Raw genomic sequence first — 24,230 nt, 5'->3', positions numbered from 1 at the left:
ATTTCCTTCTTAACAAAGGAGCTTCTTCAGTTCTTGAGGAAACGTAAAGAAACTGAAGAAGTTTGTTTGGATGAGGAGGGAAACCTTTTAAAATAAAAAACTAAGGAAGTCCAGTTGCCTTTCAGGAAAAGCACCTTTCGGACAACAATGACCTAAAACGGTAGGCAAAGTTGGCTCTTCTACGACATGTGGATTGTCAACTCCCAGAATTCCTGAGTTAGCCTGATTGGCTCATGAATTATGGGAATTGAAGTCCACAAGTTATAGACGAGCCTACTTTGTCTAACCCTGACCTAAAAGATTGAGAATTTCCATGGACGCTAAGGAAAGGTACGCTCCCACATAGCCATTTTTTGTCACTATAGTTTTGTCTCTTGATGAGGGTTTCTGGCTAGGAATACTATTCCATTAACAGATTCCATGGGCTGAAAAAAATGAAACTTCTGCTTTAGGCCAACCTTCCTTCTACAGTACATACTATCTTTACATCAATTGCTCTCAGATAAAAAGCCCATTTATCCTTTTTAATCTAGGATTCAAAATATTTCCTTGCTGAATATTTGACTTTTTAAATATAATACCTTATAGCAATCTGGAATGAGATTCCACTACTTCCCCTCCACTAACTATTCATTCCACTGGAAGATTTTTCCGCCCACAAGCAGTGAATCCAACTTTTCCATTTTGACAAAGATGAGAAAAAGATTAAACATATAGCCAATAAGTTATTGTGTAATCATATTGATTATATGATTTGTTTTTGTTTATTGTACAGCAAATCTAAAATAATGACACATGGTACTAATTGCTTTTTTCCAATGGGGAATGATAATCTTTAGATCAACATTAAAATAAACAGCTGCATACTAGTTGTTATTCCCACCATGGGATATATATTTAATAAATGAATAAGTAAAACTCGGTTCATGTGCATTTTATAACAGAAAAAGAAATATTACAAACTTGTTAGCAAATGACCCTTTATTCTGCAGTTTTCCAAAGCAGCGTGTGAATTCCCTGAGTAACAAAGGCCATTTACTATATGGTAAGTATTTTGCAAAAACATGAACAAGGGTTATAATCTTTATTGCCTCTTCCCTAGTTGCAAGCCTGTAAAGGAAATAGGGTTGTCACCAGCCCTGCTGTTCTCAGCTTGAGATAATAAAGAAATGAAATAGGACACAGAAACCTTTGATGTTCCCAGCCAAGTGATCAGAGGGAAAACCTTTGGGGGCCTGGAGGCTAGTTCCTTTCATGAGTTAGCAGTCTCTTGTTAAGTCCTCAGAGAAGGAGACTGCAATGTCATGTAGCAAGCTAAACAATCCACCATATAGGTGTGACATGAATGTTGTATACAGAGTTTTAAACAATTGAGTTTTAGACAATAACCAGATGCCTTGGATAAATTGTAGTGTTTTTTTAAAATAAAGCTAATGGCCACTATTCCACATTCGGACAAATAGTAAACCAATTCTGTGGAGTAAAATGGTACAAATTAACTGCATATTCTAGCATAGCATGTCATAAGAACATTAGTATTTATAAATTGGCCCACCAACAGTTACATGTTACTAATGTTGAACGTTTAGTTTGTAAATATTTGGAATTCTTATTATAGAAGAATAAGACTATGAACTAGAAAAACTGTTAATAGTGCTAATAGCATTACTTATCAGATGATTGAGAGGAAATTAAAATGATTTTATTACTTCCTCAAGGGTTTGTGGTTTCCTTCTCCAAAGGACCTGCTTTCCTTTATCCCGGCTATAAAAACTAGACCTAACGTCTGTTTCTCTTTCAAATAGCAGTTACACATGGGTAGTTCTTTTCTTAAGTAGCTAGTTCTATGTAAATAGTTCCTAGTACCAATAAGAACTTATTGTAGTTTTTTTTATCTTTTTTCCCTTGAAATTCAAAAGAAAAATCCCCCCACAAATTGGAAAAGTATAGGAAAGTTAAAACTGGAGTTGTGTTTGGAGCATCTATACAATTAATAAGTGGCATGATTCCATAATGGAAGCTTAGTTCAAGATACACAAACACATATTGTATACAATTATGTTTTTCACAGCATTATTCCTAAGCATATTAATATTATTCTATTTAAACTGAATAAAAATTATGATACAGCTTGTTTGCATTACTGTACTTTAATGCAAAATTCTCACATTTATTTACATTCCTTGAGCTTGGAACTTCCCATCAAGAGCAATCATGTAGGTTAAAGCTACATTAATGTACAATTTTTAAATCTTGTCTCAGTAAACTCTTTTGTAATGAACCCAAACTAGAGTTGCCAAAAGGTGCAACTCATTAGTTTTATCACTAGGGGTCCCCTGAAAAATGTATTTCCCTGCAACATTTATGCACTACAGTATCCTTGAATTTAAACTTTATCTTTATGTACAGTAATTGAAAAAAACCTGCCCTACATTTCTGAAGGTAACATAATGGTATCATTAAGAAAGAGCTGAAACACTAACTTGTAATTTAATAAAATAAGAACAAATCTCATTTTATTTAGTCACATAAAAACCTATCTACACTTGTGAGTCATATATTTGCATCACCTCACAAACACTTTTAACATCCATTACTAAATTTTCAACATCCATTATGTTTTCAGGTACTTGTGGCTTATTAAAAATTAATAAGTATTAAAGTAGTATTGAAACACATAATTTTCTAATGACAGATATATTGAGTAAGTAGTCATATATACTAACCAAATTTAATCATGGGTTTTGAATAAATTGCAAAAGACTGGGTAACATGTTTACCCCAAACCAGATAAACCACATTATAAATCACACCTCTGGACATTCATTGTTTCAGCTCCTACCCTCAAAATGAAGTTTTGGTGAGCACTGAACACCAAATCAACTAGACCCAATAACAGTTTGCTCCCAAATGCCATCACTCTGCTAAAAAAATAATTCCCAAACTATTCACTAAGGCTTCTTAGAAGAAGTAAATTAAATGATACTGAAATATGTATGACAAGAAAATAGAAGGTATCAATTTAGAAATGAAAGAATTAGATGAAATATTCACAGGAACAGATGAAAGACTAATTAAAAATTTGTATAATTATTTACTATATATTTAAATTTAGAGCAAAAACAGGTGAAGGAAACAATGATTAAATGGGCAAAGAATTTTGGTCATAGAATAGACCTGAAAAAATGGCTACGACTTTGAGAAAGAAGTTATAAACTGACACTGGCGACAGCATATAAAGAAAACTTGTATAAAATGTCTTATAGATGGCACATGTCACCAGAAAGAATAGCTAAAATGTTTAAAGATAAATCTATGAAATGTTGGAAATGTCAGCAAATACTGAGTTCTTTTTATCGTAAGTGGTGGACGTATGCCGAAGCCAAATTGTATTGGAGTTCAATTCAAATGTGGATAGAAAAAATATTGAATTGAAACCAGAGATATTCTTGTTGGATATATTACCAGAGAAATTTAATAAAGAAAATAGAGATTTTAATTATTCATATAATTGCAGCAGCTAGAATTGCATTTGTTCCAAAATGGAAAGCCTGAAAAGCCCCTTCTGAAAGGGAGGTAATTAAAAAAATATTGGATTATGCAGCAATAATGCTGCTCCAAGTCCTCTACAAATCCATACAAATCTAATTTTTTATTATTATTATTATTATTATTATTATTATTATTATTATTTAAATAGATTGAGAATGAAAATTAAAGATAAAGAAGACTCTGAATATATGGAGGAAACGTTATGATTGGTTAGAAAATGAATATGTATAGAAAGTAAGTAACATTAAGGGGAATAGAAAACTGAAGTTGATAGGTCTAGGTGACAAAATTAGGTAGTTAGGAGGTAGCATTAAGATAGTAGTTAGGAAATAGTTAGTAGATAGTATTTAGTAATAGGAAAACATAAGTTATATTATTATTATTATTATTATTATTATTATTATTATTATTATTATTTATCAGATTTGTATGCCGCCCCTCTCCATGGACTTGGAGTGGCATAGATATGCATAGATATGGGGAAAAACAAGTTTAAGAGATGCACTAATAATTACATGGATTTAGGGATATAAGTTACCCGTCTGTTAACCTAAGATGGAATGTGACTAGACACACCCAAGGAAAGGTTAAGAGGGAGAAAAGGAAATAGAGAAGGAAGGGAAGAAGGGGGCAAGGAGGGAAATAGGAAAGTGGGAGAGAAGGAGAAAAAAGGTAGAGGCCGGGGAGTGATATGATATAAAGGGGAAAATATGCGGGTAATAAAAGTATTAAATATGCAAATTAGGATATTGGTTTATGATTTATTAAATAGAAATGCATAAATAAGTGTATTTTATTATGAATTAGGATATATGTATAGATGTGTTGTGGAGAAAAATAAAAACTTTATTTAAAAAAACTATTCACTATGGCTACATTACTATTAGTCTTCTCATTGTTCCTATCAGCCATCTCCTCCCACTTCTGACTGTATGACTGTAACTTTGTTGCTTGTATCCCTTAGATTTATAGTGATACTGTTTCCCAGTATGATTTGATTGCTTATTTGTCCCCTATGACTATCATTAAATATTGTATCTTATGATTCTTGATGAATGCATTTTGTCTTTTTATGTACATTGAGAGCATATGTACCAAAGACAGATTCCTTGTGTCCAATCACATTTGGCCAATAAAGAATTATATTCTGTTCTATTACGTTTTAGCTTGATATATGATTCCTTGAGACTGCTAAATTTGAAAAGAACAGAAATAAGACTGTTTCATGAATAAACTAATGGAAAGAGATAGGGGATAACATTTACAAGGCAGCCTTATGTGTATTGTTTCATGAGGAACAAATTATCTTGAAAGGCAAAGAATTTTATGGCAATTTAAAAGAAAACTCATTTATTAAGGTACAAATGTTTGCAGGTACAGTTCCATTCATCAACTGCATGGAGTAGAATCTTGAAAGATGGAAGTATGGGTGTATATATCTACATTTATATATGTATACTGTATCTCTATTATGTGCCCAGAATTGGTTGGAGTTCTTTGATTATGTACCATCATATCAACTCTTAGTAAGCAGAGATAGATTTCCTCCATGGGGATATGTCCCCAACAGGGTCCTTCAGGTCTTTCCATGGTGTTTTTTTTGTCACTGTGAGTGAGTCCATTCTTCCTTTGGATGCTGGTCGTTCATTGCCATCTTTTTCCAGCATTAGAGCCTATACCAGAGATCTGGGACTTTGCTTAATGTGTCCAAAATAAGAACTTGTACCTGCAGCCAGCACTCTATTGATTTGTCCTGTGATAATTTCTCTCTCCCCCCCCCTTCACTATCCAGGAATATTCCCCAACACAAAGGTTCACAAGCATCAATACTCTTTCTGTCCTTTAAATCTCTGTAAATCAAGCAATCATTCAATGGGAGGTGTGATGGGAGGAGTTTACAGCTGCTAAAAATAGTAAGATTGGGGTGAAATGAACAGAAAAAAATATAGACTGAGACTAAAGATACTATAATAACTCTAAGTCAAACTATCAGATTGTAACATTCATTTAACATCAAAAACGTCATCAAAAAAGCACAACAAAGAATGTTCTTTCTGTGCCAACTCAGGAAGCTCAAACTGTCCAGGGAGATGCTGATACAGTTCTACAGAGGAATGATTGAGCCCATCATCTGCACCTCTATTAACTGTCTGGTTCGGTTCTGCAATCCAACAAAACAGAAAGAGACTTTAGAGGAATTAGAATTGCAAAAAACCCTCAATTACTATCAACCTGCCATCCATTGTGCCCCTTTATACTGCAGGAGTCAAAAAGAGGGCTGTGAAAATATTTACAGACCCCCCTCACACCCTGTGGACACAAACTGTTTCAACTTCTACCCTACTCTTACCCCCACTATAGTGTGCTGCATACCAGGACAACCAGATACAACAACTGTTTCCCCCCCCAAACACCATCACTCTGCTAAACAAATAATTCCCTCAACACTGTCAAACTATTCACTAAGGCTGCATTATTATTAGTCCTCTCATCGTTCTTATCACCCATCTCCTCCCATTAATATGACTGTATGGCTGTAACGTGTTGCTTGTAGCCTTATGATTTATATTAATTTTGACTCCTATGACAATCATTAAGTGTTGTACCTCATGATTCTTGACAAATGTACCAGTATCTTGTCTTTTATGTACACTGAAAGCATATGCACCAAAGACAAATTCTTTGTGTGTCCAATCACACTTGGCCCATAAAGAATTCTATTATTTTATTCTATTCTGTCTGCATTATGATTATTATTAATCTGCTCATCATTCCTATCATCCATCTCCTTCCACTTATGACTGTATGGCTGTAAACTGCTGCTTGTAGCCTTATGATTTATATTAATATTGTTTGTTTCCTGACTCCTTATTTGTACCCTCTGACAATCATTAAGTGTTGTAGCTCATGGTTCTTGACAAATGTATCTTGTCTTTTATGTACACTGAGAGCACATGCACCAAAGACATATTCCTTGTGTGTCCAATCACACTTTGCCCATAAAGAATTCTATTCTATTTAGTCAACTCTATTAGTCTTCGGAGAGGGGCGGCATACAAATCTAATAAATTATGATGATGATTATGATGATGATGGTGATTATTATTATTATTATTATTATTATTATTATTATTTTCTGCTGGTAGTGGCGGTGGATGGGTGGGTGTAGGTAGGACATTCCAGAGAACCTTTCTTTTGAAATAATTAAATGATATTGATGATGATGATGATGATGATGATGATAATAATAATAATAATAATAATAATAATAATAATCCGCCTCTTTACTGGGATTGGCATACATAATTTGCCGCTACATCATGCAATCCTAGGTGCTTGGGAAGCACCCGACTGGTGATGAAATATGAAATCCAGCATAGTGATCTCATTCGCTGTGTTTTATTGATGATGATGATAATCATAATAATAATAATATTAATAATAATAATGATTATGATAATGATAATAATCACCACCTCCCTCCCATCAGATCTCCCATCTTAAGAGCCCACCAAATCCAGTCAGCAGAGGTCGCCCGCCAACCGGACAGGTAATCGGAGAGGCGAGGCGAAATAAGTCGGGGCTGGTGGTCGGCAATTAGGTTCCGGCCTGCCTTCTGCCGGAGCGGGATCCTCCTGCCCGGAAGCTCCACCTTGTCCCGGGTGTGCGGTGCGAGGGGAGGGGAAGGGAGGCGAGGGGTGGGGCTGCCTTTAGCGGCTGGGCTGGCCTGGGCTGGGAGGTTTCTGGAGCTTTTTCGGAACAGCATGGAGTGAAAGCTGGTGCCAAAGGCCGGAGTTTGGCCGGGCGCAACCGAAAAGGAAAATCAAAACCGGCGCAGCGTTTGACCGCGGAGATGGCTAGGGGAGTCCCGCTGCTGCTGCTGCTTTTTGGTGAGTGAGAGACCGGGGGGGGGGGGGGGAGGACACATAATTGGCACTCGTCGCCGCTTCCTCTTGCGCCCGCCGGTTTGCCTCGCGAATCCAAACGGGGCGTCCCGCCCGCGCGCCCGCGCCTTCTTTTTCCCCTTCGACTTTGTTTGGGCTGAGAGAGAAGAGGGAGCTCCCATTGTATGGCGGACTGGACGGGGAGGGGAGTGTGTTTTTGGGGAGAGAACGGGGGAAGGGGGAAAAAAAAGGAGTCGGTCCTCCTCGCCCTGCCTCTTTCGAGCCGGCGTGGAGGCGCTTTCTTCGAGGCGCTGTGAAACGCGCTCGCGGACGGAGCCCAATCCGGCGTGGCGCGAGGGAGCTTAGTGAGGTTTCTTCGGGGCTGTGTTAGAAAGTAGCAGCTCTGTTGCTGAGGGAGAGAGGGGTGTGTGTGTGTGTGCCGCCGTAGCACGATTACGACTAGCCACCCCCTTTTCAAGGGGTTCCTTTGTGTCCGCCGGAGATGTTTGGAGGGAGCTGGGAAGTGGATGCCTGAGAGTCGGTGTCTCTTTCCCGCTCTCTCCTCCCGCAGCCATTTGGTGCCAAGACTCAGCCAAGCCCCTCGGCGTCCGTGAGAGATTTTTTTCCCACTCCCTCGCTCGCCGCTGCTGCCACAACAGCGTCTCCCCCACTTCTCCCCCCCCCCCCGGTTTTCTTAGACCAGGCCCAGCAATTGCTCGGTGCCATTCAGAGACTGAACAGCGGGATCTTTCTCAAGCTGGCAAGCAACAATTTCTCCTGGCTCACTCTAACGTGCTGGTTTGAAACGGCTCCAAGAAGGGCGAGAAAGGGGCGGCTGGAGGAATGGAGGGAGGGGGGGAGATATTCTTTTTTGCTCCATCGGAGTCTTCAAGAGAAATTGTTAAGATTCCATTCTTGATTCCGATAAGGAATCTCTCCGCTGCCGTGCTTCTTTAATGGCCCCCAGAAATAATTGCAAAGTTAAAAAAAAAAATAAAGCAATCCTACTTGTGCTCTTTCATAAACAGTTCTGCGTTCAAATTTTCCTCAGTAAGAGTTCTCGGGATGCTGAACTTTTTTTGCCTGTGTCTTCTGAACCACTGCCATTAATAAATGCAAGTTTCTAAAGCAGTTGCGACAACTTTCAGTCTCATTTAACACCTTGACGATAGGTGCTGAATGTATATCCTGGAATTCAAATTGACATAGTTCAATATGTGGTAGCATCAGACTATCTTGCCCTCAGAAACTTGGCTAATGTTTAAACCCAGGAGAGGAGGGGAGATTTCTTTTAATTCAGTTTTCCAGTAATAACTCCCATTGATTAATTAGAAGTGCCAAATAGTTTGTTGTATTTACATTGGACTAATAATACATGTATATAGGAATGAAATTATTGGCACATCTGTAATCTAGTGTTGATAGAAGATTGTGAATAATCTCTGAATATTTCATTCACATAGACAGGGTGTATCAAGCCAGATTAGTAGCTGGCATGTGATATATCTGAATTGCCTTTGCTCTATGCAATTTCTTGATATTAAGAATCCAAGGAAGGCCTTGCAGCAGTTTTGATCTTGGAGATGATAATCTTAACTGAAGTTGCTTCACATATTAGAGAATTATCTGGTACGGTACTTAGGTTATACAATGTGCAAAATAAGGCAAATAAACTCTTAATATTGTTAATGTTTTGTCCTCCAAAGAGCAGTAAAATGTTATAATAATAAATTGTGCTATTGCTGTTAGAAATTTGCACTGTTGACAAAATGAATTTTAGTAATCAAGATTATTTTTAATTCCTCACCAATGAAGAGTGCTTTTTCATCAGCATGTATGAAACAATAGTGCAAAATAGCATGTGTATTTAATGCTTAATATTCTCTTCAAGTTTCATGTCATATATCTGATTTTAATATGAAATATATGCTCACTAGATACAGTGGAAAAAATTGTGAAATTTAACAGATATTGATATTTTTCTGTGAAGATTTTTGTCATGTGTTATATTTAAATGTTAAAGTTTTTTTTAATCAGTGGATGATTTGGATTTTAGGAAGATATCTTAATGAATAATCTTATTGAGAGCAGATAGATCTATTTTGTGGATTGAAAAGGAAGGCATTTTGAGGGAAATTAGTTTTCAATCATAAACTGAGTTAATGCTTGTTTTTACTTATATTTTGTAAATCTCAGATGACTGAGTTTTTAGTTAGGATCACATGTTATAAACCACTTCAAACTATAGCAGCCAGCTTCTCATTTCATGCTATGCCCTATTACCTCACTGAACATCCTGACCCAGAAATTTTTTGTAATCCTAAAAATCAGATGTTGGTTTTAAATTATTGATGTAAATGCAGTTTTTAAATTTTGTTTATTAATTTCTGCAACTTTTATTTGCATAATTTATTTACAAGGTCAGCTAACATCTAATTAATTTCAATAAAATTAATGATTTTTAGTATTTTATAGTGATATTCATGATATTTCTGGATTTAGAAATATTCTTTATCCTTTCAGAAATTATTATTTATTTTACAGTATCTCAATTCAGGACTGCAACTTCTATAACATTTTGTTTCTTTCTTGCCTAACATATCTATCTAGTACTCAATTATCTTTGGAATATTATTCCAAATACATTGCTAAACTGCAGGGAATAATAAGGCATTATGATTATACCAACCCACTTCTCCTTAATCCAGAGAATTAGATGAAGTTCAATATCCCCTTGCAGATGTTTTAATTGAGGAAACATACAGTATTGTACTTTTAAAAAATGTCCTCTGTGTGGCATGTTTTATAGAAGTTATATGGCTATCAAGTGAGCAATAAGAATATTTGATTTCAGATTATTTAACAAAGCTATTTTAAAATATGACATAGATAGATAATAAACAACAGTGTACTGTATATTAAAAGAATAATGCCTTATTTGTGCAAAGAACATTAAAACAGATTGGAATCAGAAGAAAGTTTATAAAACTTACTCCTATTGTGTCATAGACCTCTGTGGAAACTAAATAAAATCCAGGAATCTGATGAATTAAAACGCTGACTTTATTGAGTAGAGGATATCATCTAGAGCAGTGGTCCCCAACGTTTTTTCCACCAGGGACCAGTTTCAGCAAGACAATTTTTCTATGGCCCAGTGGGGGCGGAAAGGGGCGTGGTTGGGGGCGGGATTAAGCATGGGGGTGCTGGTCCTCCCTGCCCCTCTTTCCCGCCATCGTCCTGTGGCCGGAAGAACCTGCCTCCCAAGCCCTCTTGCCCAGCGGGAGCTAAGCGCTGGAGAGAGGGGGTCAGGCTGGCCCTCCTGCCTCCCCCCAGCCAAAAACACAAAAGCGCCCCGCGGCAGAAGCCAAAAGAGGCTTGAGCCTCTCGGTCCTTCCCGCCCCTCTGTCCCATCCATCGTCCTGTGGCCGGCAGAACCTGCCTCCCGAGGCCTCTTGCCCGGCGGGAGGCGAAGCGCTGGAGGGAGGGGGTGGCGGCATGAGGGCCGGCAGCTGCTGACTCCACGGACCGGTGCAACATGCCCCGCGGCCCGGTACTGGTCCGCGGCCCGGTGGTTGGGGACCCCTGATCTAGAGCATGTCTGAAACTAATTAATTGCATGTGGCCTATGGAACTAATCTCCCTGAAGAGTGAGTTTCATCTATCAAGCATGCAGAACATTTGTATAGGAAAGTGCTAATTAGTGTCTCATGCTTTAGGACTTAGTATTTATATTTCCAGCAAATACTGATAATGCACCATGGAGCTGAATACATGACATTTCTAAAGTGCTTAAATAGCAAGCTATGCCTCAAAAGAGATGCCAAGGGCAGGTAAGTACAAGAATAACCCATGAAAGGAGGCAAGAAATGCATGAAAATGAAGCTTGTATGATTAGTTTAAATTATAGGGCAACAGCGCGGGCATGCTGGATGGAATGGCAGAAACCTTTGAAGTAAGGTAGCTGTTAAATTATGAAAGCAGCCTTTGTGCTACCTTTTCACTGGATTCAATATCTATAGGATGGTGTATTAGGCAAACCTCAATCCTAATGTGCCTAGTCTGTTTGACGTGTTGCATTTTGTTCTTAGATTTGTTATAATAAATATATATTTATAAGAAATTAATTCAAAGACAGGTCTTTCTGGAGGTCTTTTAGACTGAATGGAATGAATGGTCACCTTTGTGTCAATAGTGTTGGAGATTTGGCTTTCATTTGGATCACAGTGTAGTCGTTTATTTATGTAAGTATATAAAATGAGGAAATAGGTCCTCACTTTTAAACAATCCATGTTTATATCTCCTTTATTTGTTGTGACAGAGCTGTTTATAATTTTCTATAATAAAGTCCTAGAGCAATTTGGCTTATTGATTTTCTATTACTTCTTCTATTTTATGGTCCCATCAGTTATTGCTTTTAGTGAAATGATAGTTCTTGCAGATATGTTATCGTGCAATTTATGATGAGGATGATTGTATTTTATGATTATGATTATGGTTTATCACTTGTTACTTGTATACAATAAAGTAGAACAGAACAGAAAACATGAATGGGAAGGGATCTTGTAGGTCATTTAGTCCAGTGTTTCCCAACCTTGGCAACTTCGCTGGCTGGGAAATTCTGGGAGTTGAAGTCCAAATATCTTCAAGTTGCTAAGGTTGGGAAACACTGATTTAGTCCAACCTCCTCGAGACCCTATACCAGTGATGGCGAACCTTTTTTGGCTCAGGTGCCAAAAGGATGTGTGTGCAGGCATAGTGTGTGCCCACACCCATAATGCAATGCCCTTCCCACGTGCATGTGCACAGCCCCCACACTGCCACACTGCCATATACCATTTCTGATAGAAAGTAGTCCAATCTCCTCTTGAAAGCTTCCAGTGATGAAGCTTCCACAACTTCTGAAGGCATCTGTTCCATTGGTTGATTGTTCTCCCTGCCAGAAAGTTTATCTTTATTTCCAAGTTGAATCTCTGCTTGATCAGTATACATCCATTATTCCTTGTCTGGCCTTCATGTGCTTTGGAAAATAGGTTGACCCCCCTCTCTGTTACAGCCCCTCAGATATTGGAACACTGCTGGCAAGTTCCCCTTGGTCCTTATCTTCAATAGACTTGCCGTGCCCCAGTGCCTGTAATCGTTCTTCAAATGTTTTAGTTCCAGCCCCATAATCATTTTTGTTGTGCTTCTCTGTACTCTTTCTAGAGTCTCAACATCTTTTCTGTGGTGACCAAAACTGAATGCAGTATTCTAGGTGTGGTCTTACTAAGGCTTTTTAGAGTGGTATTAGTACCTCATGTGATTTTGATTGAATCCCTCTGTTAATGCAATTTAGGATTGCATTGGCTTTTTTTGGCTGCTGCCGCACACTCTTAGCTCATATTTAATTGATTGTCCACTGAGTCTCCAAGTTCCCTCTCACAGTTACTGCTATCAAGCTAGATTTCACCCTATCTATATGTATACTTTTGATTTTTCTTGCCTAAGTGTAATACTTTATATTGAATTTCAATGTACACTGACAACTTATGCACTGGAGACAAATTACTTATGTGTCTAATCACATTTGGCCAATAAAGAACTCTATCACAGTGCAACATTATTGATACTTTCTCATGTCCTTGTTTGTAATCAATTTGTGTGATCTTTCTGCAGCATCTAACTAGGTGGTCTAATTTCTTTGCAAAGATGGCATTTGCTACCTCTTCTCTTTTCAGTTCTGGCTCTGTGTGTGCAGCCAGAATTAGCCACTTTATTTCTTTCTTCAGTTGCCCTGTTCTTATTTATTATTATTATTTATTATTTATTTATTGGATTTATATGCCGCCCCTCTCCGAAAACTCGGGGCGGCTAACAGCAATCATAAACAATATACAATAATAATCTTAGCCATTGTTACTCTGCTTTTTTGGGGGGGGTATGTGTGTGTACTGTTGAGGTCTCCTTTCTATTCTTTATTGGGTATTTCTTGTAGGCTAGATGGTCTCTCCAGTATTCAGTATTTCTTCATGGTGTACTAGCTTCAGTATCCCAACTTCACTGTCCTTCAGATATTCTTCCAATACTCTTCAATTGTCTGCTGTATTTGAAACATTCCAAGCCTCCTATGTGTGGTTTGCTGGAGAAAAAAAAGTGTAATATCTTAAAGGATATTCTTCTCTTCTTTAAATAAATGGTGTTTGTTGGTTTACTTGTAAATTATTTAGGCAACACTTCTTGTTGTTTCTCTGACTTATCTATAAACCATACATAGCCCAACATACGAATTCATATCTTTGTTTCCCATGGGTCAAAAGAAAAACACTGTATACTGAGTCTTGCTTTTGTAGAACTTATCAAAACAATGCTTAATTTAGTTTGATGTGCTTTAAATCAAAAATAAAATGCAATGTAAGAAAAAGTAAACTCTGTTCTTTTTTTTTCATTCTGTAATATCTTGGATTCTACACTGTAGAGTTACTAATCTAAAATCAGTTTTGACATGTACTGTAAATTGCACAATAATTTTCCACAAAAATTCTTACCACTGAATGACAATATTGTGAACAAATTTAATTTTTTTTCCATAAGGAGGAAAAAAGCTACTCCCATTAAATTTCTCTCTATGCTAAATACTAAGGACTCCCTCATTATTGTCTTCAGTCCCATCCACTCCACAATTTTGTGGCTAAATCGAGGGTCATCAACCTCTCAGACCTAAGTTCATAATCTTAAGTCCCGCGGATCACTAATATGAGCTGCCTAATGATTGGCTGTGTGGGTGTGGCTAGGTGAGCATGTGACTGAATGGGCATGGCCAATTCTATGTCACATCAAGGGCATCTCGCCAGCCTCTACTTACCCCTCCCTTCCCAGTCCCTCCTCACCTGCCCACCTGGGCTCCTTAGTGCCCCAATAGGAAGCAGTTTTAGGCAACCACCATGAAAAAGAATTGTCAAAACAGCTGGCTCAGTTCAAGTTGGATCTGACCAAGAACGAGACTCAGCTGAATAACGTTACTGAGGACTATGGGCATAGGCTTTCCAAGCAGAGGGAAGACCTGTGGGAGCTCAAGGCTAGGTACCATCTCAGTCCGCTGATCCTGGAGGCTGCCCCCCGGTATGCCTGAGATCGCCGATCCGTTAGCAGAAAAGGCGATGCATGCACATCTGTGCATCCACGCTGTGCCCCACGCAAGAATTTGTTTCCGCATATGTGCAGAAGCAAAGAAATCTGCAAAAATTGATGGGTTTTTTTGCTTTTGCGCATGCAAAGAAATCACCGAAATCTTGGGCATGTGAAAGTCCTTGTACAAGATTTTGGCAATTTTCACTGATTTCTTTGCTTCCGTACATGCGCATAAGCAAATTCTCACGTGGGGATGGACACATCTGCCGCCACCCGCCTGTGCGCCTGCACTAGCCATCAGGACTGATCCAGTAGAGAAAGTTCGGCCCTTCATTGGCTAAGATGGTCAGCCAGTTCCAGGCCCTGATGCAGTCCCACTAGAACAAGGCCCTCTGGTTCTTCATCAGAAGAACCCAAGAGCCTGCCACTTCCCTCCAATCTTCACCCAAAGCCATGAGGTTGAAGCAGACCCCAAGTAAAAATTTTGCCCTCCTCCAACCCCCACAAAAACCCGCTGAAAGGGAGACTCTCTGCAGCAACATTCATTGCACACATCTGCCCCAGTGGCTGTAGTTTGAGGACCCTTGATTTACAGCAACATAAAAAATGCAAATAATCTTTCTGCGTACCACCAAAATTTTCTCATGGACCACCAATGGTCCACAGACCATCAGCTGGTGTCTGCTGGCTTACATGATCAAAGTATTCTTGGCTTTAAAAGCTAGCACATTTTCTAAGTTAAATGAGCAACATCAAAAATATAATTTGCACAATAAATATTTTATGTCCTTTAAAAACACATACTGTACATCTTAACATAGAATTATTTTCTTTTAGGACATACAGTACTTGTAAATACAGAAGCACCCCCCAAATTCAACACTGTAGATATTTTTCATTGATGGAGTACAACATTTTTATCATTTAAAAAAAAAATCCATGTAGAGTTATGTTTTTACTGAAGGTTTTTCTTTTGCTTAAGGCTTTGGGTAAGAACTTAAGACTTTGAATAATTAAACTTTGATTTAACCCCCCCCCCCAGAGTTCTAAGAAAGTACAAACTGATATTCCTCTAAAATGTTCTTAATTATATTTTCCTTGAGTATAAAAATACAATGTGGTTTGACATTAGGAATTTGCAAAGATCTGGTTTACACTTAATAATAAGCTATAGTGGAAAGAATTATACATGATAAAGGAAACCCAAATATTAGAGCTATACAGAACTTTAGATTTGGAGGCAAAAATGTGCTTCGGAGTGCATGGGGATATAACAGAGCACCCAACTGCAGTTTATTAAAATTGTTATATCTTTTCTTTGAACTATGCAGCAAGCTGCTAGAGCTGTATGGTCTGAGAAAAGAAAAGTTTGGTTTATGGAACTGCACACAAGTATGCTATTCTTGTAAAATTGTGTTCTTTCAACTCCATTTTTGATTGGAGTCTGAATTTCTACATTGTCCAAATATTAGAATTTTGATTATAATAGTAAAATCTAGTACAAAATAAACTTAAAAAAAGAAAAGTAAATAGAAAGAAGTTAAAAGTATAAGGGAAAAAATGAGGATATATCAAAAGAAAAATATATAAGCAGCTTCCATTCCTAATCATAAGTGTAAACAAATTTAGTAATTCTTCATTCTATCTTATCTCTTCAGTCAGCATCATATCTCTTTATCTGTAAACAAATTCATAAACATAATTTTTTTCACTATGAAAGGAAAATCCATAGAGAGTATTTAGAAGTAACAACACACAGTGATACTTTGTCTTACAAACTGAATTAGGTCCAGGACGAGGTTCGTAAGGTGAAAAGTTTGTAAGATAAAACAATGTTTCCCATAGGAATCAATGGAAAAGCGATTAATGTGTGCACCCCTTTTCCCAGCCGAAGCGCCATTTTTGCGCTGCTGGGATTCCCTTGAGGCTCCCCTCCATGGAAAACCCCACCTCCGGACTTCTGTGTTTTTGCAATGCTGCAGGGGAATCCCAGTAGGGGAATTCCAGCAGTGCAAAAATGGGCGCTTCACTGGCAACGGAAATCCAGAGGTGGGGTTTCCCAGCGAAGGGAGTCTCAGCGAAATTGCAGCATTGCAAAAACACAGAAGTCCTCGAAAACCCACCTCCGGACTTCCGTGTTTTTGCGATACTGCGATTTCGCTGAGGCTCCCCTTGCTGGGAAACCCCACCATCGCAAAAACACGGAAGTCCGGAAGCCTCAGGGGAATCCCAGCAGCGCAAAAACGGGTGCCGCGCTGGCAACGGAAGTCTGGAGGTGGGGTTTCCCAGCGAGGGGAGCCTTCAGCTGGCAACAGAAGTCCGGAGGCAGGGCATCCCAGCAGCGGCGGATTGGGTTCATAAGGTAAAAATAGTTCGGAAGAAGAGGCAAAAAAACTTAAACCCCAGGTTCGTATCTCGAAAAATTCGTATGATGAGGGGTTCGTAAGATGAGGTATCACTGTATCTAGCTTTCAGCTTGATTTAATAAACTTCCTTCCTTTAACTTATAACAATCTTCATCTTTAGCTGCTACAACGGTTGTAACTATGAAAAATGGTCATAGGTAACTTTTTTCAGTGCCATTGTAACTGAACGGTCACTAAATGAAACTATTGTAAGCCGAGGGCTATCTGTATTTTGTTTAATAAGATCAGGTTAAGTGTTATCTGTCTAGCTTCACCAAAATATTGGCTCATAATAGCTTGTAGTTTTATTTCAGTCAGATTCAAAAGTCTTCTAACTGCTTTGCAACATTTCCCAACTTGCTTAATTAGTGTTAGCTGCATAGATCCCACAAGGCTGGAGAAGATACTGTACTAACAATTTGTTTAACTACCTGGATTGTTTCCATGTTCTAGCCAGAAACTTTTATAGGAGTCAAGGATTTATCTCAAATACTTTAAGATAATTATTTATAAAAACCCTCTCTGCTGAAAGGAACAGTCCAGGATAGAACAATAAATGTGGGCCTTCCGGTGGTGACATTGGGCCAGTGTAGAAGGAGAAGGACGGTCTCTGCCCTTTGACTCTGCTTTTCTTCGCACCTGGAAACTTTTTGAGGCACAAAAAGTTTGGAGGACTTTGTGAAACAGAAGGGCATCCCAAGTGGTAACATGGTGGAGAACCTACTGAAGCGAAGGGCACCCTCTTTAATCCGGTGTGAAAGTGTCCTGTCATGTAATTTTAACATGGCAGACCTGAAGCCGTAATTAGCTACAATAGACTTGGAAGAATTGTTTAAGCAGTCCATGCCTGATTTGAAGAGTATGGAAATCCCATATTCATCATGGACAGAAGTGGTTCCAAAATTTATGCAAAGAAGGATGCTCTGCGGGAAACTTAGCAGCGATAGCAAGAGAAGAGCAGAAAATTAGAAAGCAACTGCCAATAATGAGAAAAAGTAAAAGGAAGGACTTGGATAGAATGTGAGACAGCGAGTGTGTGAGAAAGAAAGAAGATACATAAGAGAGATGGTGAATAAATTCTAAAAAGAAAAGACAAGGGTGGAGCATGTGGCTGAACAATTAGCGATTGAGTTGGAGACAAATTGGAGGCAATTTCATCCAAAACAAGACTACAGAGCTTAGAGCAGTTATGGTGAACCTATGGCATGGGTACCACAGGTGGCACGCGGAGCCATATCTGCTGGCACGCAAGTCATTGCCTAGCTCAGCTCCAATGTGCATGTGTGTGCCGACCAGTTGAGTCTCTGTGGGGACATTTTTGGCTTCCAGAGTGCCTCCAGGGGGATGGGGGAGACCATTTTTACCCTCCCCCGGCTTCAGGGAAACCTTTGGAGCCTGGGGAGGGTGAAACACGAGCCTACTGGGCCCACCAGAAGTTGGGAAACAGGCCGTTTCTGGCCTCCATATGACCTCTGGGGGGGGCAGGGGAAACTGTTTTCACCCTCCCCAGTCATTGATTTATGGGTATGGGCACTCGCACATACATGATGTTATGTCTGGGTCCCCCCAGACGCCAACACCAACCAAAAAGAGTAGCCAGACACACTGGTAAAAACAAAGGCAGTTTATATAATTCAAAGCAAACACAGGTAACAAAAACTGTTCTTACAGACAGGAACACTATGAAGCTTCACAGAGGTTTAACGAAGGCCAGGCAATAAAACAGGATTCTTGCTGGCAAAAACAACGCTGGAGATAATAAAACCCACGCTTCCCCCAAGTCTTCCAGACTTCTAGGCCACAAGCCAAGATCAGAGATGCCGAGAATCGAAGCAAGGTCACAGGACTCCTAGTTGATAACTCTCCACAAGACTGTAAGGGCGGGCCTACCTTTTCAACCCTGCTGAGGAGAACCACACCCAAACCCAGCTGTTGCCAATTCAGGGATGGAAATACCTTTCTAATTGGCCCCGTCTTTGAGCTGCACGTCGCTGCCTCATGTCTATTATAGCCTGTGCGTCTTCATCCAATGAATCCAGGCTACTAGCTGGGGAGAGGCCCCCCCCCCTGGGGGTCTCAGGCTGCTCTCCCTCCTCCTCTTCCTGATGTTCCTCTCCCCCGTCTGCCTGGTCCTCCCCCTCCTGTTCACTGTCCTCCTCCTCTGGGCATGGATCCGGCAGAAATCCAGCCAGTCCCTGAGGAGCCTCAGGCTGAATCACAACACATGATAGCATGTGCACACACTGTTTTGGCACCCGAGGGAAGAAAGGTTCACCATCACGGGCTTAGAGTCTGCACAGCAGGGGAAAACTAGAGGTGAACAAGAAGAGAGAACTTTGTGCAGGCTTGTGTTGCTATCTGCATCAAGCTAGACCTGGGCAGGGAGAATGTGAGTGAGCACCAAGGAGGAGGGAAGCCAGATAAAGGGATGAACGAGGGCCTGGCATTGTGTGCTAAGGCTGCTGAGGAAACACGGTAGTCCATAAATAAATAGCATTATATTGTTGCTGTGTTTCACAGATACCAAATATCAATGTGATAATGACCTTAAAAAGTTGCAATGCATTATTGAAATACATTTATGTTTTAAAATATTAATACCTTTATTGTCATGATGTATTTTTAGTTGTAGCTATTTTTTTGTTTGCTGCACTTTCATTTAAAAGGAAAAGCAGCAAATAAGTCAAACAATAATAGGTATTTACTTAATTAACAGCTGAATAGACTTCTTCCAAATAAAAGAAAAGCAAGATGAAGAAGAAAAAGAAAGGGGGAAAGAAGGAAATTTGGCATAATGAAGTTCTATTTTTAATTACTAGCATGAGCAGACATACTTTAGGAAAGTGATCTGCTATATACTTTGGCATAAAAACAGTTGAGCTTTTCAGTTATTCTTTAACAGCAGGAGCCATTGCATGTAAAATAATGTGGAATGTGGAAAATGCAGAAACAACATGCAACACACAGTGGAGAGTTTAGGAGCATATGAACTTTTTCATATACACTTTTGTTTAGGAAACTGCTTTTTATTCATTCATTCATTGATTTGATTTGATTTGATTTGATTTGTATGCCACCCCTCTCCGTAGACTCGGGGCGGCTAACAACAGTGGTAAAAACAACATGCGGCAATCCAATACTAAAACAGCTAAAAACCCTTATTTTAAAACCAATCATACATACAAACATTCTAAAATTTTAACTATCTTTTCACAAGGGTCAGGTTTATTTATTTATTTTTAATTAAAGCTATTTCAAGGGTGGAAATTGAAGGAGGAGAGACATTTCATTACCACCGTTTTACTGTGTTTAAACCATTTTTTAAAAATAGTACTTATTCAGGTATTGAATCACACATTAGTTCAATTATGTGCTAAACTAACTGTTGATGAATAATTGCTGACAAATAGGAAGTGTCTGTAATTCAGGTTTCTCAAGATGGCCACCATATGACTCTTGCTTTTTTATGCTTTTCCATCAGTAATAGTATGGGTGGATATAGTAACCCTAACTTTGCTTGGCCTCACTTGTTTCTAGTTAGGGTTAGGTCTGTGATGGTAATCCTATGGCACATGTGCCAGAGATGGCGCGCAGGTCTCTCTGTGGGCATTTGTGCTGTTGCCAGCTGCTCTTCTGGTTTCCGGAGCATATGCCGGCCAGGTGATCTTTGTGCCGAAGCACCAGAAAACCGAAGACCAGGTGGACCGTGCATACCAGCCAGCTGGGTCTTTGGGTTTTGGCACTTCAGCCAGCACATGCACATCCTGATTTGAACTCTTGGTGCTGAAAAGGTTTGCCATCACTGGGTTAGGCTACACATTTAATAATAGCACAATAGTAAATAATAGATGCACATCACGTTTTTATGTCTGGTAAATTCAGGGACTGCTTAGAGAGCAGTAGTATCTTTTAATGTTAATTGAAGAATTAATGCAAAGATATACAAATAGATATCAATAGAAAAGAATATTTATTTTTTATTTATTTATTTTGTCCAATACACAATGAGGGTTTTAGTGGGTATATATCTATATACACATAGTAAAATACATGATGAAGGTTATAGAGGAGATACTCATAGTAAAATATATCTGAGAAATAATAGAAAAGAAGGTATAGTAATAGAACATATCAATGAAAGAATAGAAGAAGAGATATAAGAATAGAAGAAAGGTATAGGAAAGGTATATATGTAGTTCTTGGTTGACAAATATAGTCCTTGTGCTCTGTGAGCTTGGTTTTCTGCTTGTAGACATTAGTATATAATTAATATGGCATTAGAGTTAATAAAAGTGAAGCTTGCACCATGTTTATACTCAGTAGCTTGCCCTGCCAGTGTTGGTTGGAGTTACCATTTTCTCCTTGGCTTGATTAGGGTATTGTTTTCTGCTTGATTGTTCGCCTGGTGTTAATCTCTGTTTATCTGTATGTTAGTTGCTGGAGAAAATGTGTTCTTCAGACATTGTTTGATGCAAGGAACCTCGAGTGTGCCAACCGTACAGGATCGAATTGGCCTGGCTGATGTTATGGGAGACAAGTAGTCCCTCATGCCATGCAGGACTTTAACAACCAGCACTTTGAATAACACACATTCGTTAATCAGACCAATTAGTGTTTGGTTGTGTATTAATTTGCAGAATTTTAAACCATACTTACAATGATAGATTTCAAATTTTATGTTTTTGAGGCGATAATTAGTTACGGAAGTCCTCTCACTGCCATGTTAATCACCTATGCTAATAATGCAAAGTGGAATAAATGTGAGTGCTAATTGTCCTCACCTTCAGCTAAAAACCGGAACTATACTATACCTTATCAAAGTGTTTGAATGGTTTTTGAATGTCTGTTCAATATTTATATAGGATTGTGAGTTTATTAAAGAAATCTTAAAAGTATGAGCGATATTTTATCACATTATTGGATCAGACTACTGAAATATTTATATAGACATTGTTTGATTTATAAATGCATATGAATCTTCTATTGATTGTTGGGCTGTTAAAAATTCAAGTAATTGTGGAACATAGAGTTGGCATGCATACGTGGAGGCTACACTATCTAAGGCCCCAGAAATTGGTTTGAGGATTCCAGAAATTCCTGCTGATTTGGAAAAGCTAGAAACATCCACTAGAGGTGTATATTCAGCCAGTCAGACAAATACTGGAACAGCAGAATTTAAATTTAAATTTATTTTTATAACAAGAAAATATTCACACAACATAAAACAATGTGCTCAGTGTTCAATGTGACCATCACCAGACAGCATTACCCCCCCCCACACAAAATGGGAGCATATTTTCTATATATCACTTTAACTCAAGAGCCATATTTTTTTTTACATATTATAAAGTTATCCTAATTCTAATTTATTCTTTCCGAAAATGTGATTCTGGGTCCTTCTATTCAGGAGGCCTTAGGGAAATGCCTAATTCGCCCCAATATAATGCATCGTTATTTGGGCATTGTATGACTACATAGCAAATAAAGACTTTATTATACAAGATCCATGATTTTACTCGAAACAGCAAAAATTTCAATGTTTCCAACTTTTGGTTAAGCTGTTATGCTCAATAAATGATTACTTGAGTTCCAACTTAAATTCCATTTTGTTTCACTTTCAAAGTACAGTGATACCTCGTCTTACAAACGCCTCGTCATACAAACTTTTCGAGATACAAACCCAGGATTTAAGATTTTTTTGCCTCTTCTTACAAACTATTTTCACCTTACAAACCCACCGCCGGGATACCCCGCCTTTGGACTTCCGTTGCCAGCGAAGCACCCGTTTTTATGCTGCTGGGATTCCCCTGAGGCTCCCTCCATGGGAAACCCCACCTTCGGACTTCCATGTTTTTGTGATGCTGCAGGGAAATCCCAACAGGGGAATCCCAGCAGTGCAAAAATGGGTGCTTCGCTGGCAACGGAAGTCCGGAGGTGGGGTTTCCCAGTGAGGGGAGCCTCAGTGAAATCACAGCATCGCAAAAACACAGAGGTCCGGAGGTGGGGTTTCGAGGACTTCAGTGTTTTTGCAATGCTGCAATTTCACTGATGCTCCCTTCACTGGGAAACCCCACCTCTGGACTTCCGTTGCCAGCGAAGCGCTCATTTTTGCGATGCTGGGGTTCCCCTGCAGCATCGCAAAAACACAGAGGTCCGGAGGTGGGGTTTCCCATGGAGGGGAGCCTCGGGAATCCCAGCAGTGCAAAAATGGGCGCTTCGGCTGGCAAAAGGGGTGAATTTTGGGCTTGCACGCATTAATCGCTTTTCCATTGATTCCTATGGGAAACATTGTTTCATCTTACAAACTTTTCACCTTAAGAACCTCGTCCCGGAACCAATTAAGTTTGTAAGACAAGGCACCACTGTATTTTCTTGGAGTATAATTGAAAAATGATTTTGCAGCAAATCTTTTTTTTTTGTTATAGAAATGTGGGACTGCAAAAGCTCTGTTTAAAATGAGACAGTAGGGATAATAAAGATTAGTATAATTTGAACCATAGGTACTCAAAAAGGGATTTTCAAAAAACAGTAACTATTTTATGATATATTGAACGAATTTCCTGTTGGCTTGCCATTCTGATTCTCAAGATGAAAGCCCAAGGTTATCAGATACAGGCTGGCTTAAATAAACAATCTACTTAATAACTATTGAGTAAATATTTCCAATTCTTTAAATACTTGACATTGAAACTGGAATACTGTACAAACTTTCATTTTGAGACATTTAGTATGAGTTTCATGTGAATAACTATATTAAAAGTATTGATTTAGTTATAGAATGTCCTCTTACAGATATATTCTATAAGAAAGCTGATTTTTTAAAAAAAGAAACATTCCACTCGATATATATGCAATATAAGTAGTCTTTGTCTTACGACAACAATTGAGCCCGGAATTTGTGTTGCTAAGTGAGAAATTTGTTAAATGAAATTTGCCCCATTTTATGACTTTATGTATGACATTTTTCTTCCCACATTTGTTAAGTGAATCACTGCAGTTGTTAAATGAGTAACACGGTTGTTAAGTGAATCTGGTTTCTCCATTGACTTTGTCAGAACTTTGCAAATGGGGATCACATGACCCCAGGATACTGCAATCGTTATAAATGTGAGTCAATCAGAATGTAAATCACATGACCATTGGAATGCTGCAACAATCATAAATGTGAAAAATGGTCACAAATCACCTTTTTTCAGTGCCATTGTAATTTCAAATGGTCACTAAACAAACTGTCATAAATTGAGGATTATGTGTATTGGATTTGAAAGTATTGGGAGAAAAGCTT

General features: G+C 38.7%; 1 protein-coding gene across 1 annotated transcript in view; it reads left to right on the top strand.

The window, feature by feature from the left end:
• Positions 1–7,281: 7,281 nt before the first annotated feature.
• PTK7 (protein tyrosine kinase 7 (inactive)) overlaps positions 7,282–24,230 on the top strand; it is a 109,646-nt gene continuing 92,697 nt past the window's right edge. Inside the window, exon 1 of the mRNA XM_070734585.1 lies at positions 7,282–7,442. Within this exon, the coding sequence (XP_070590686.1) occupies positions 7,406–7,442 (37 nt within the window). The 5' untranslated portion in view covers positions 7,282–7,405. The remainder of the gene's footprint in view (positions 7,443–24,230) is intronic.

This window comes from Erythrolamprus reginae, chromosome 1, assembly GCF_031021105.1.
Source record: "Erythrolamprus reginae isolate rEryReg1 chromosome 1, rEryReg1.hap1, whole genome shotgun sequence".
NCBI lineage: Eukaryota > Metazoa > Chordata > Lepidosauria > Squamata > Dipsadidae > Erythrolamprus > Erythrolamprus reginae.
This window is presented reverse-complemented; position numbering and strand designations above follow the sequence as displayed.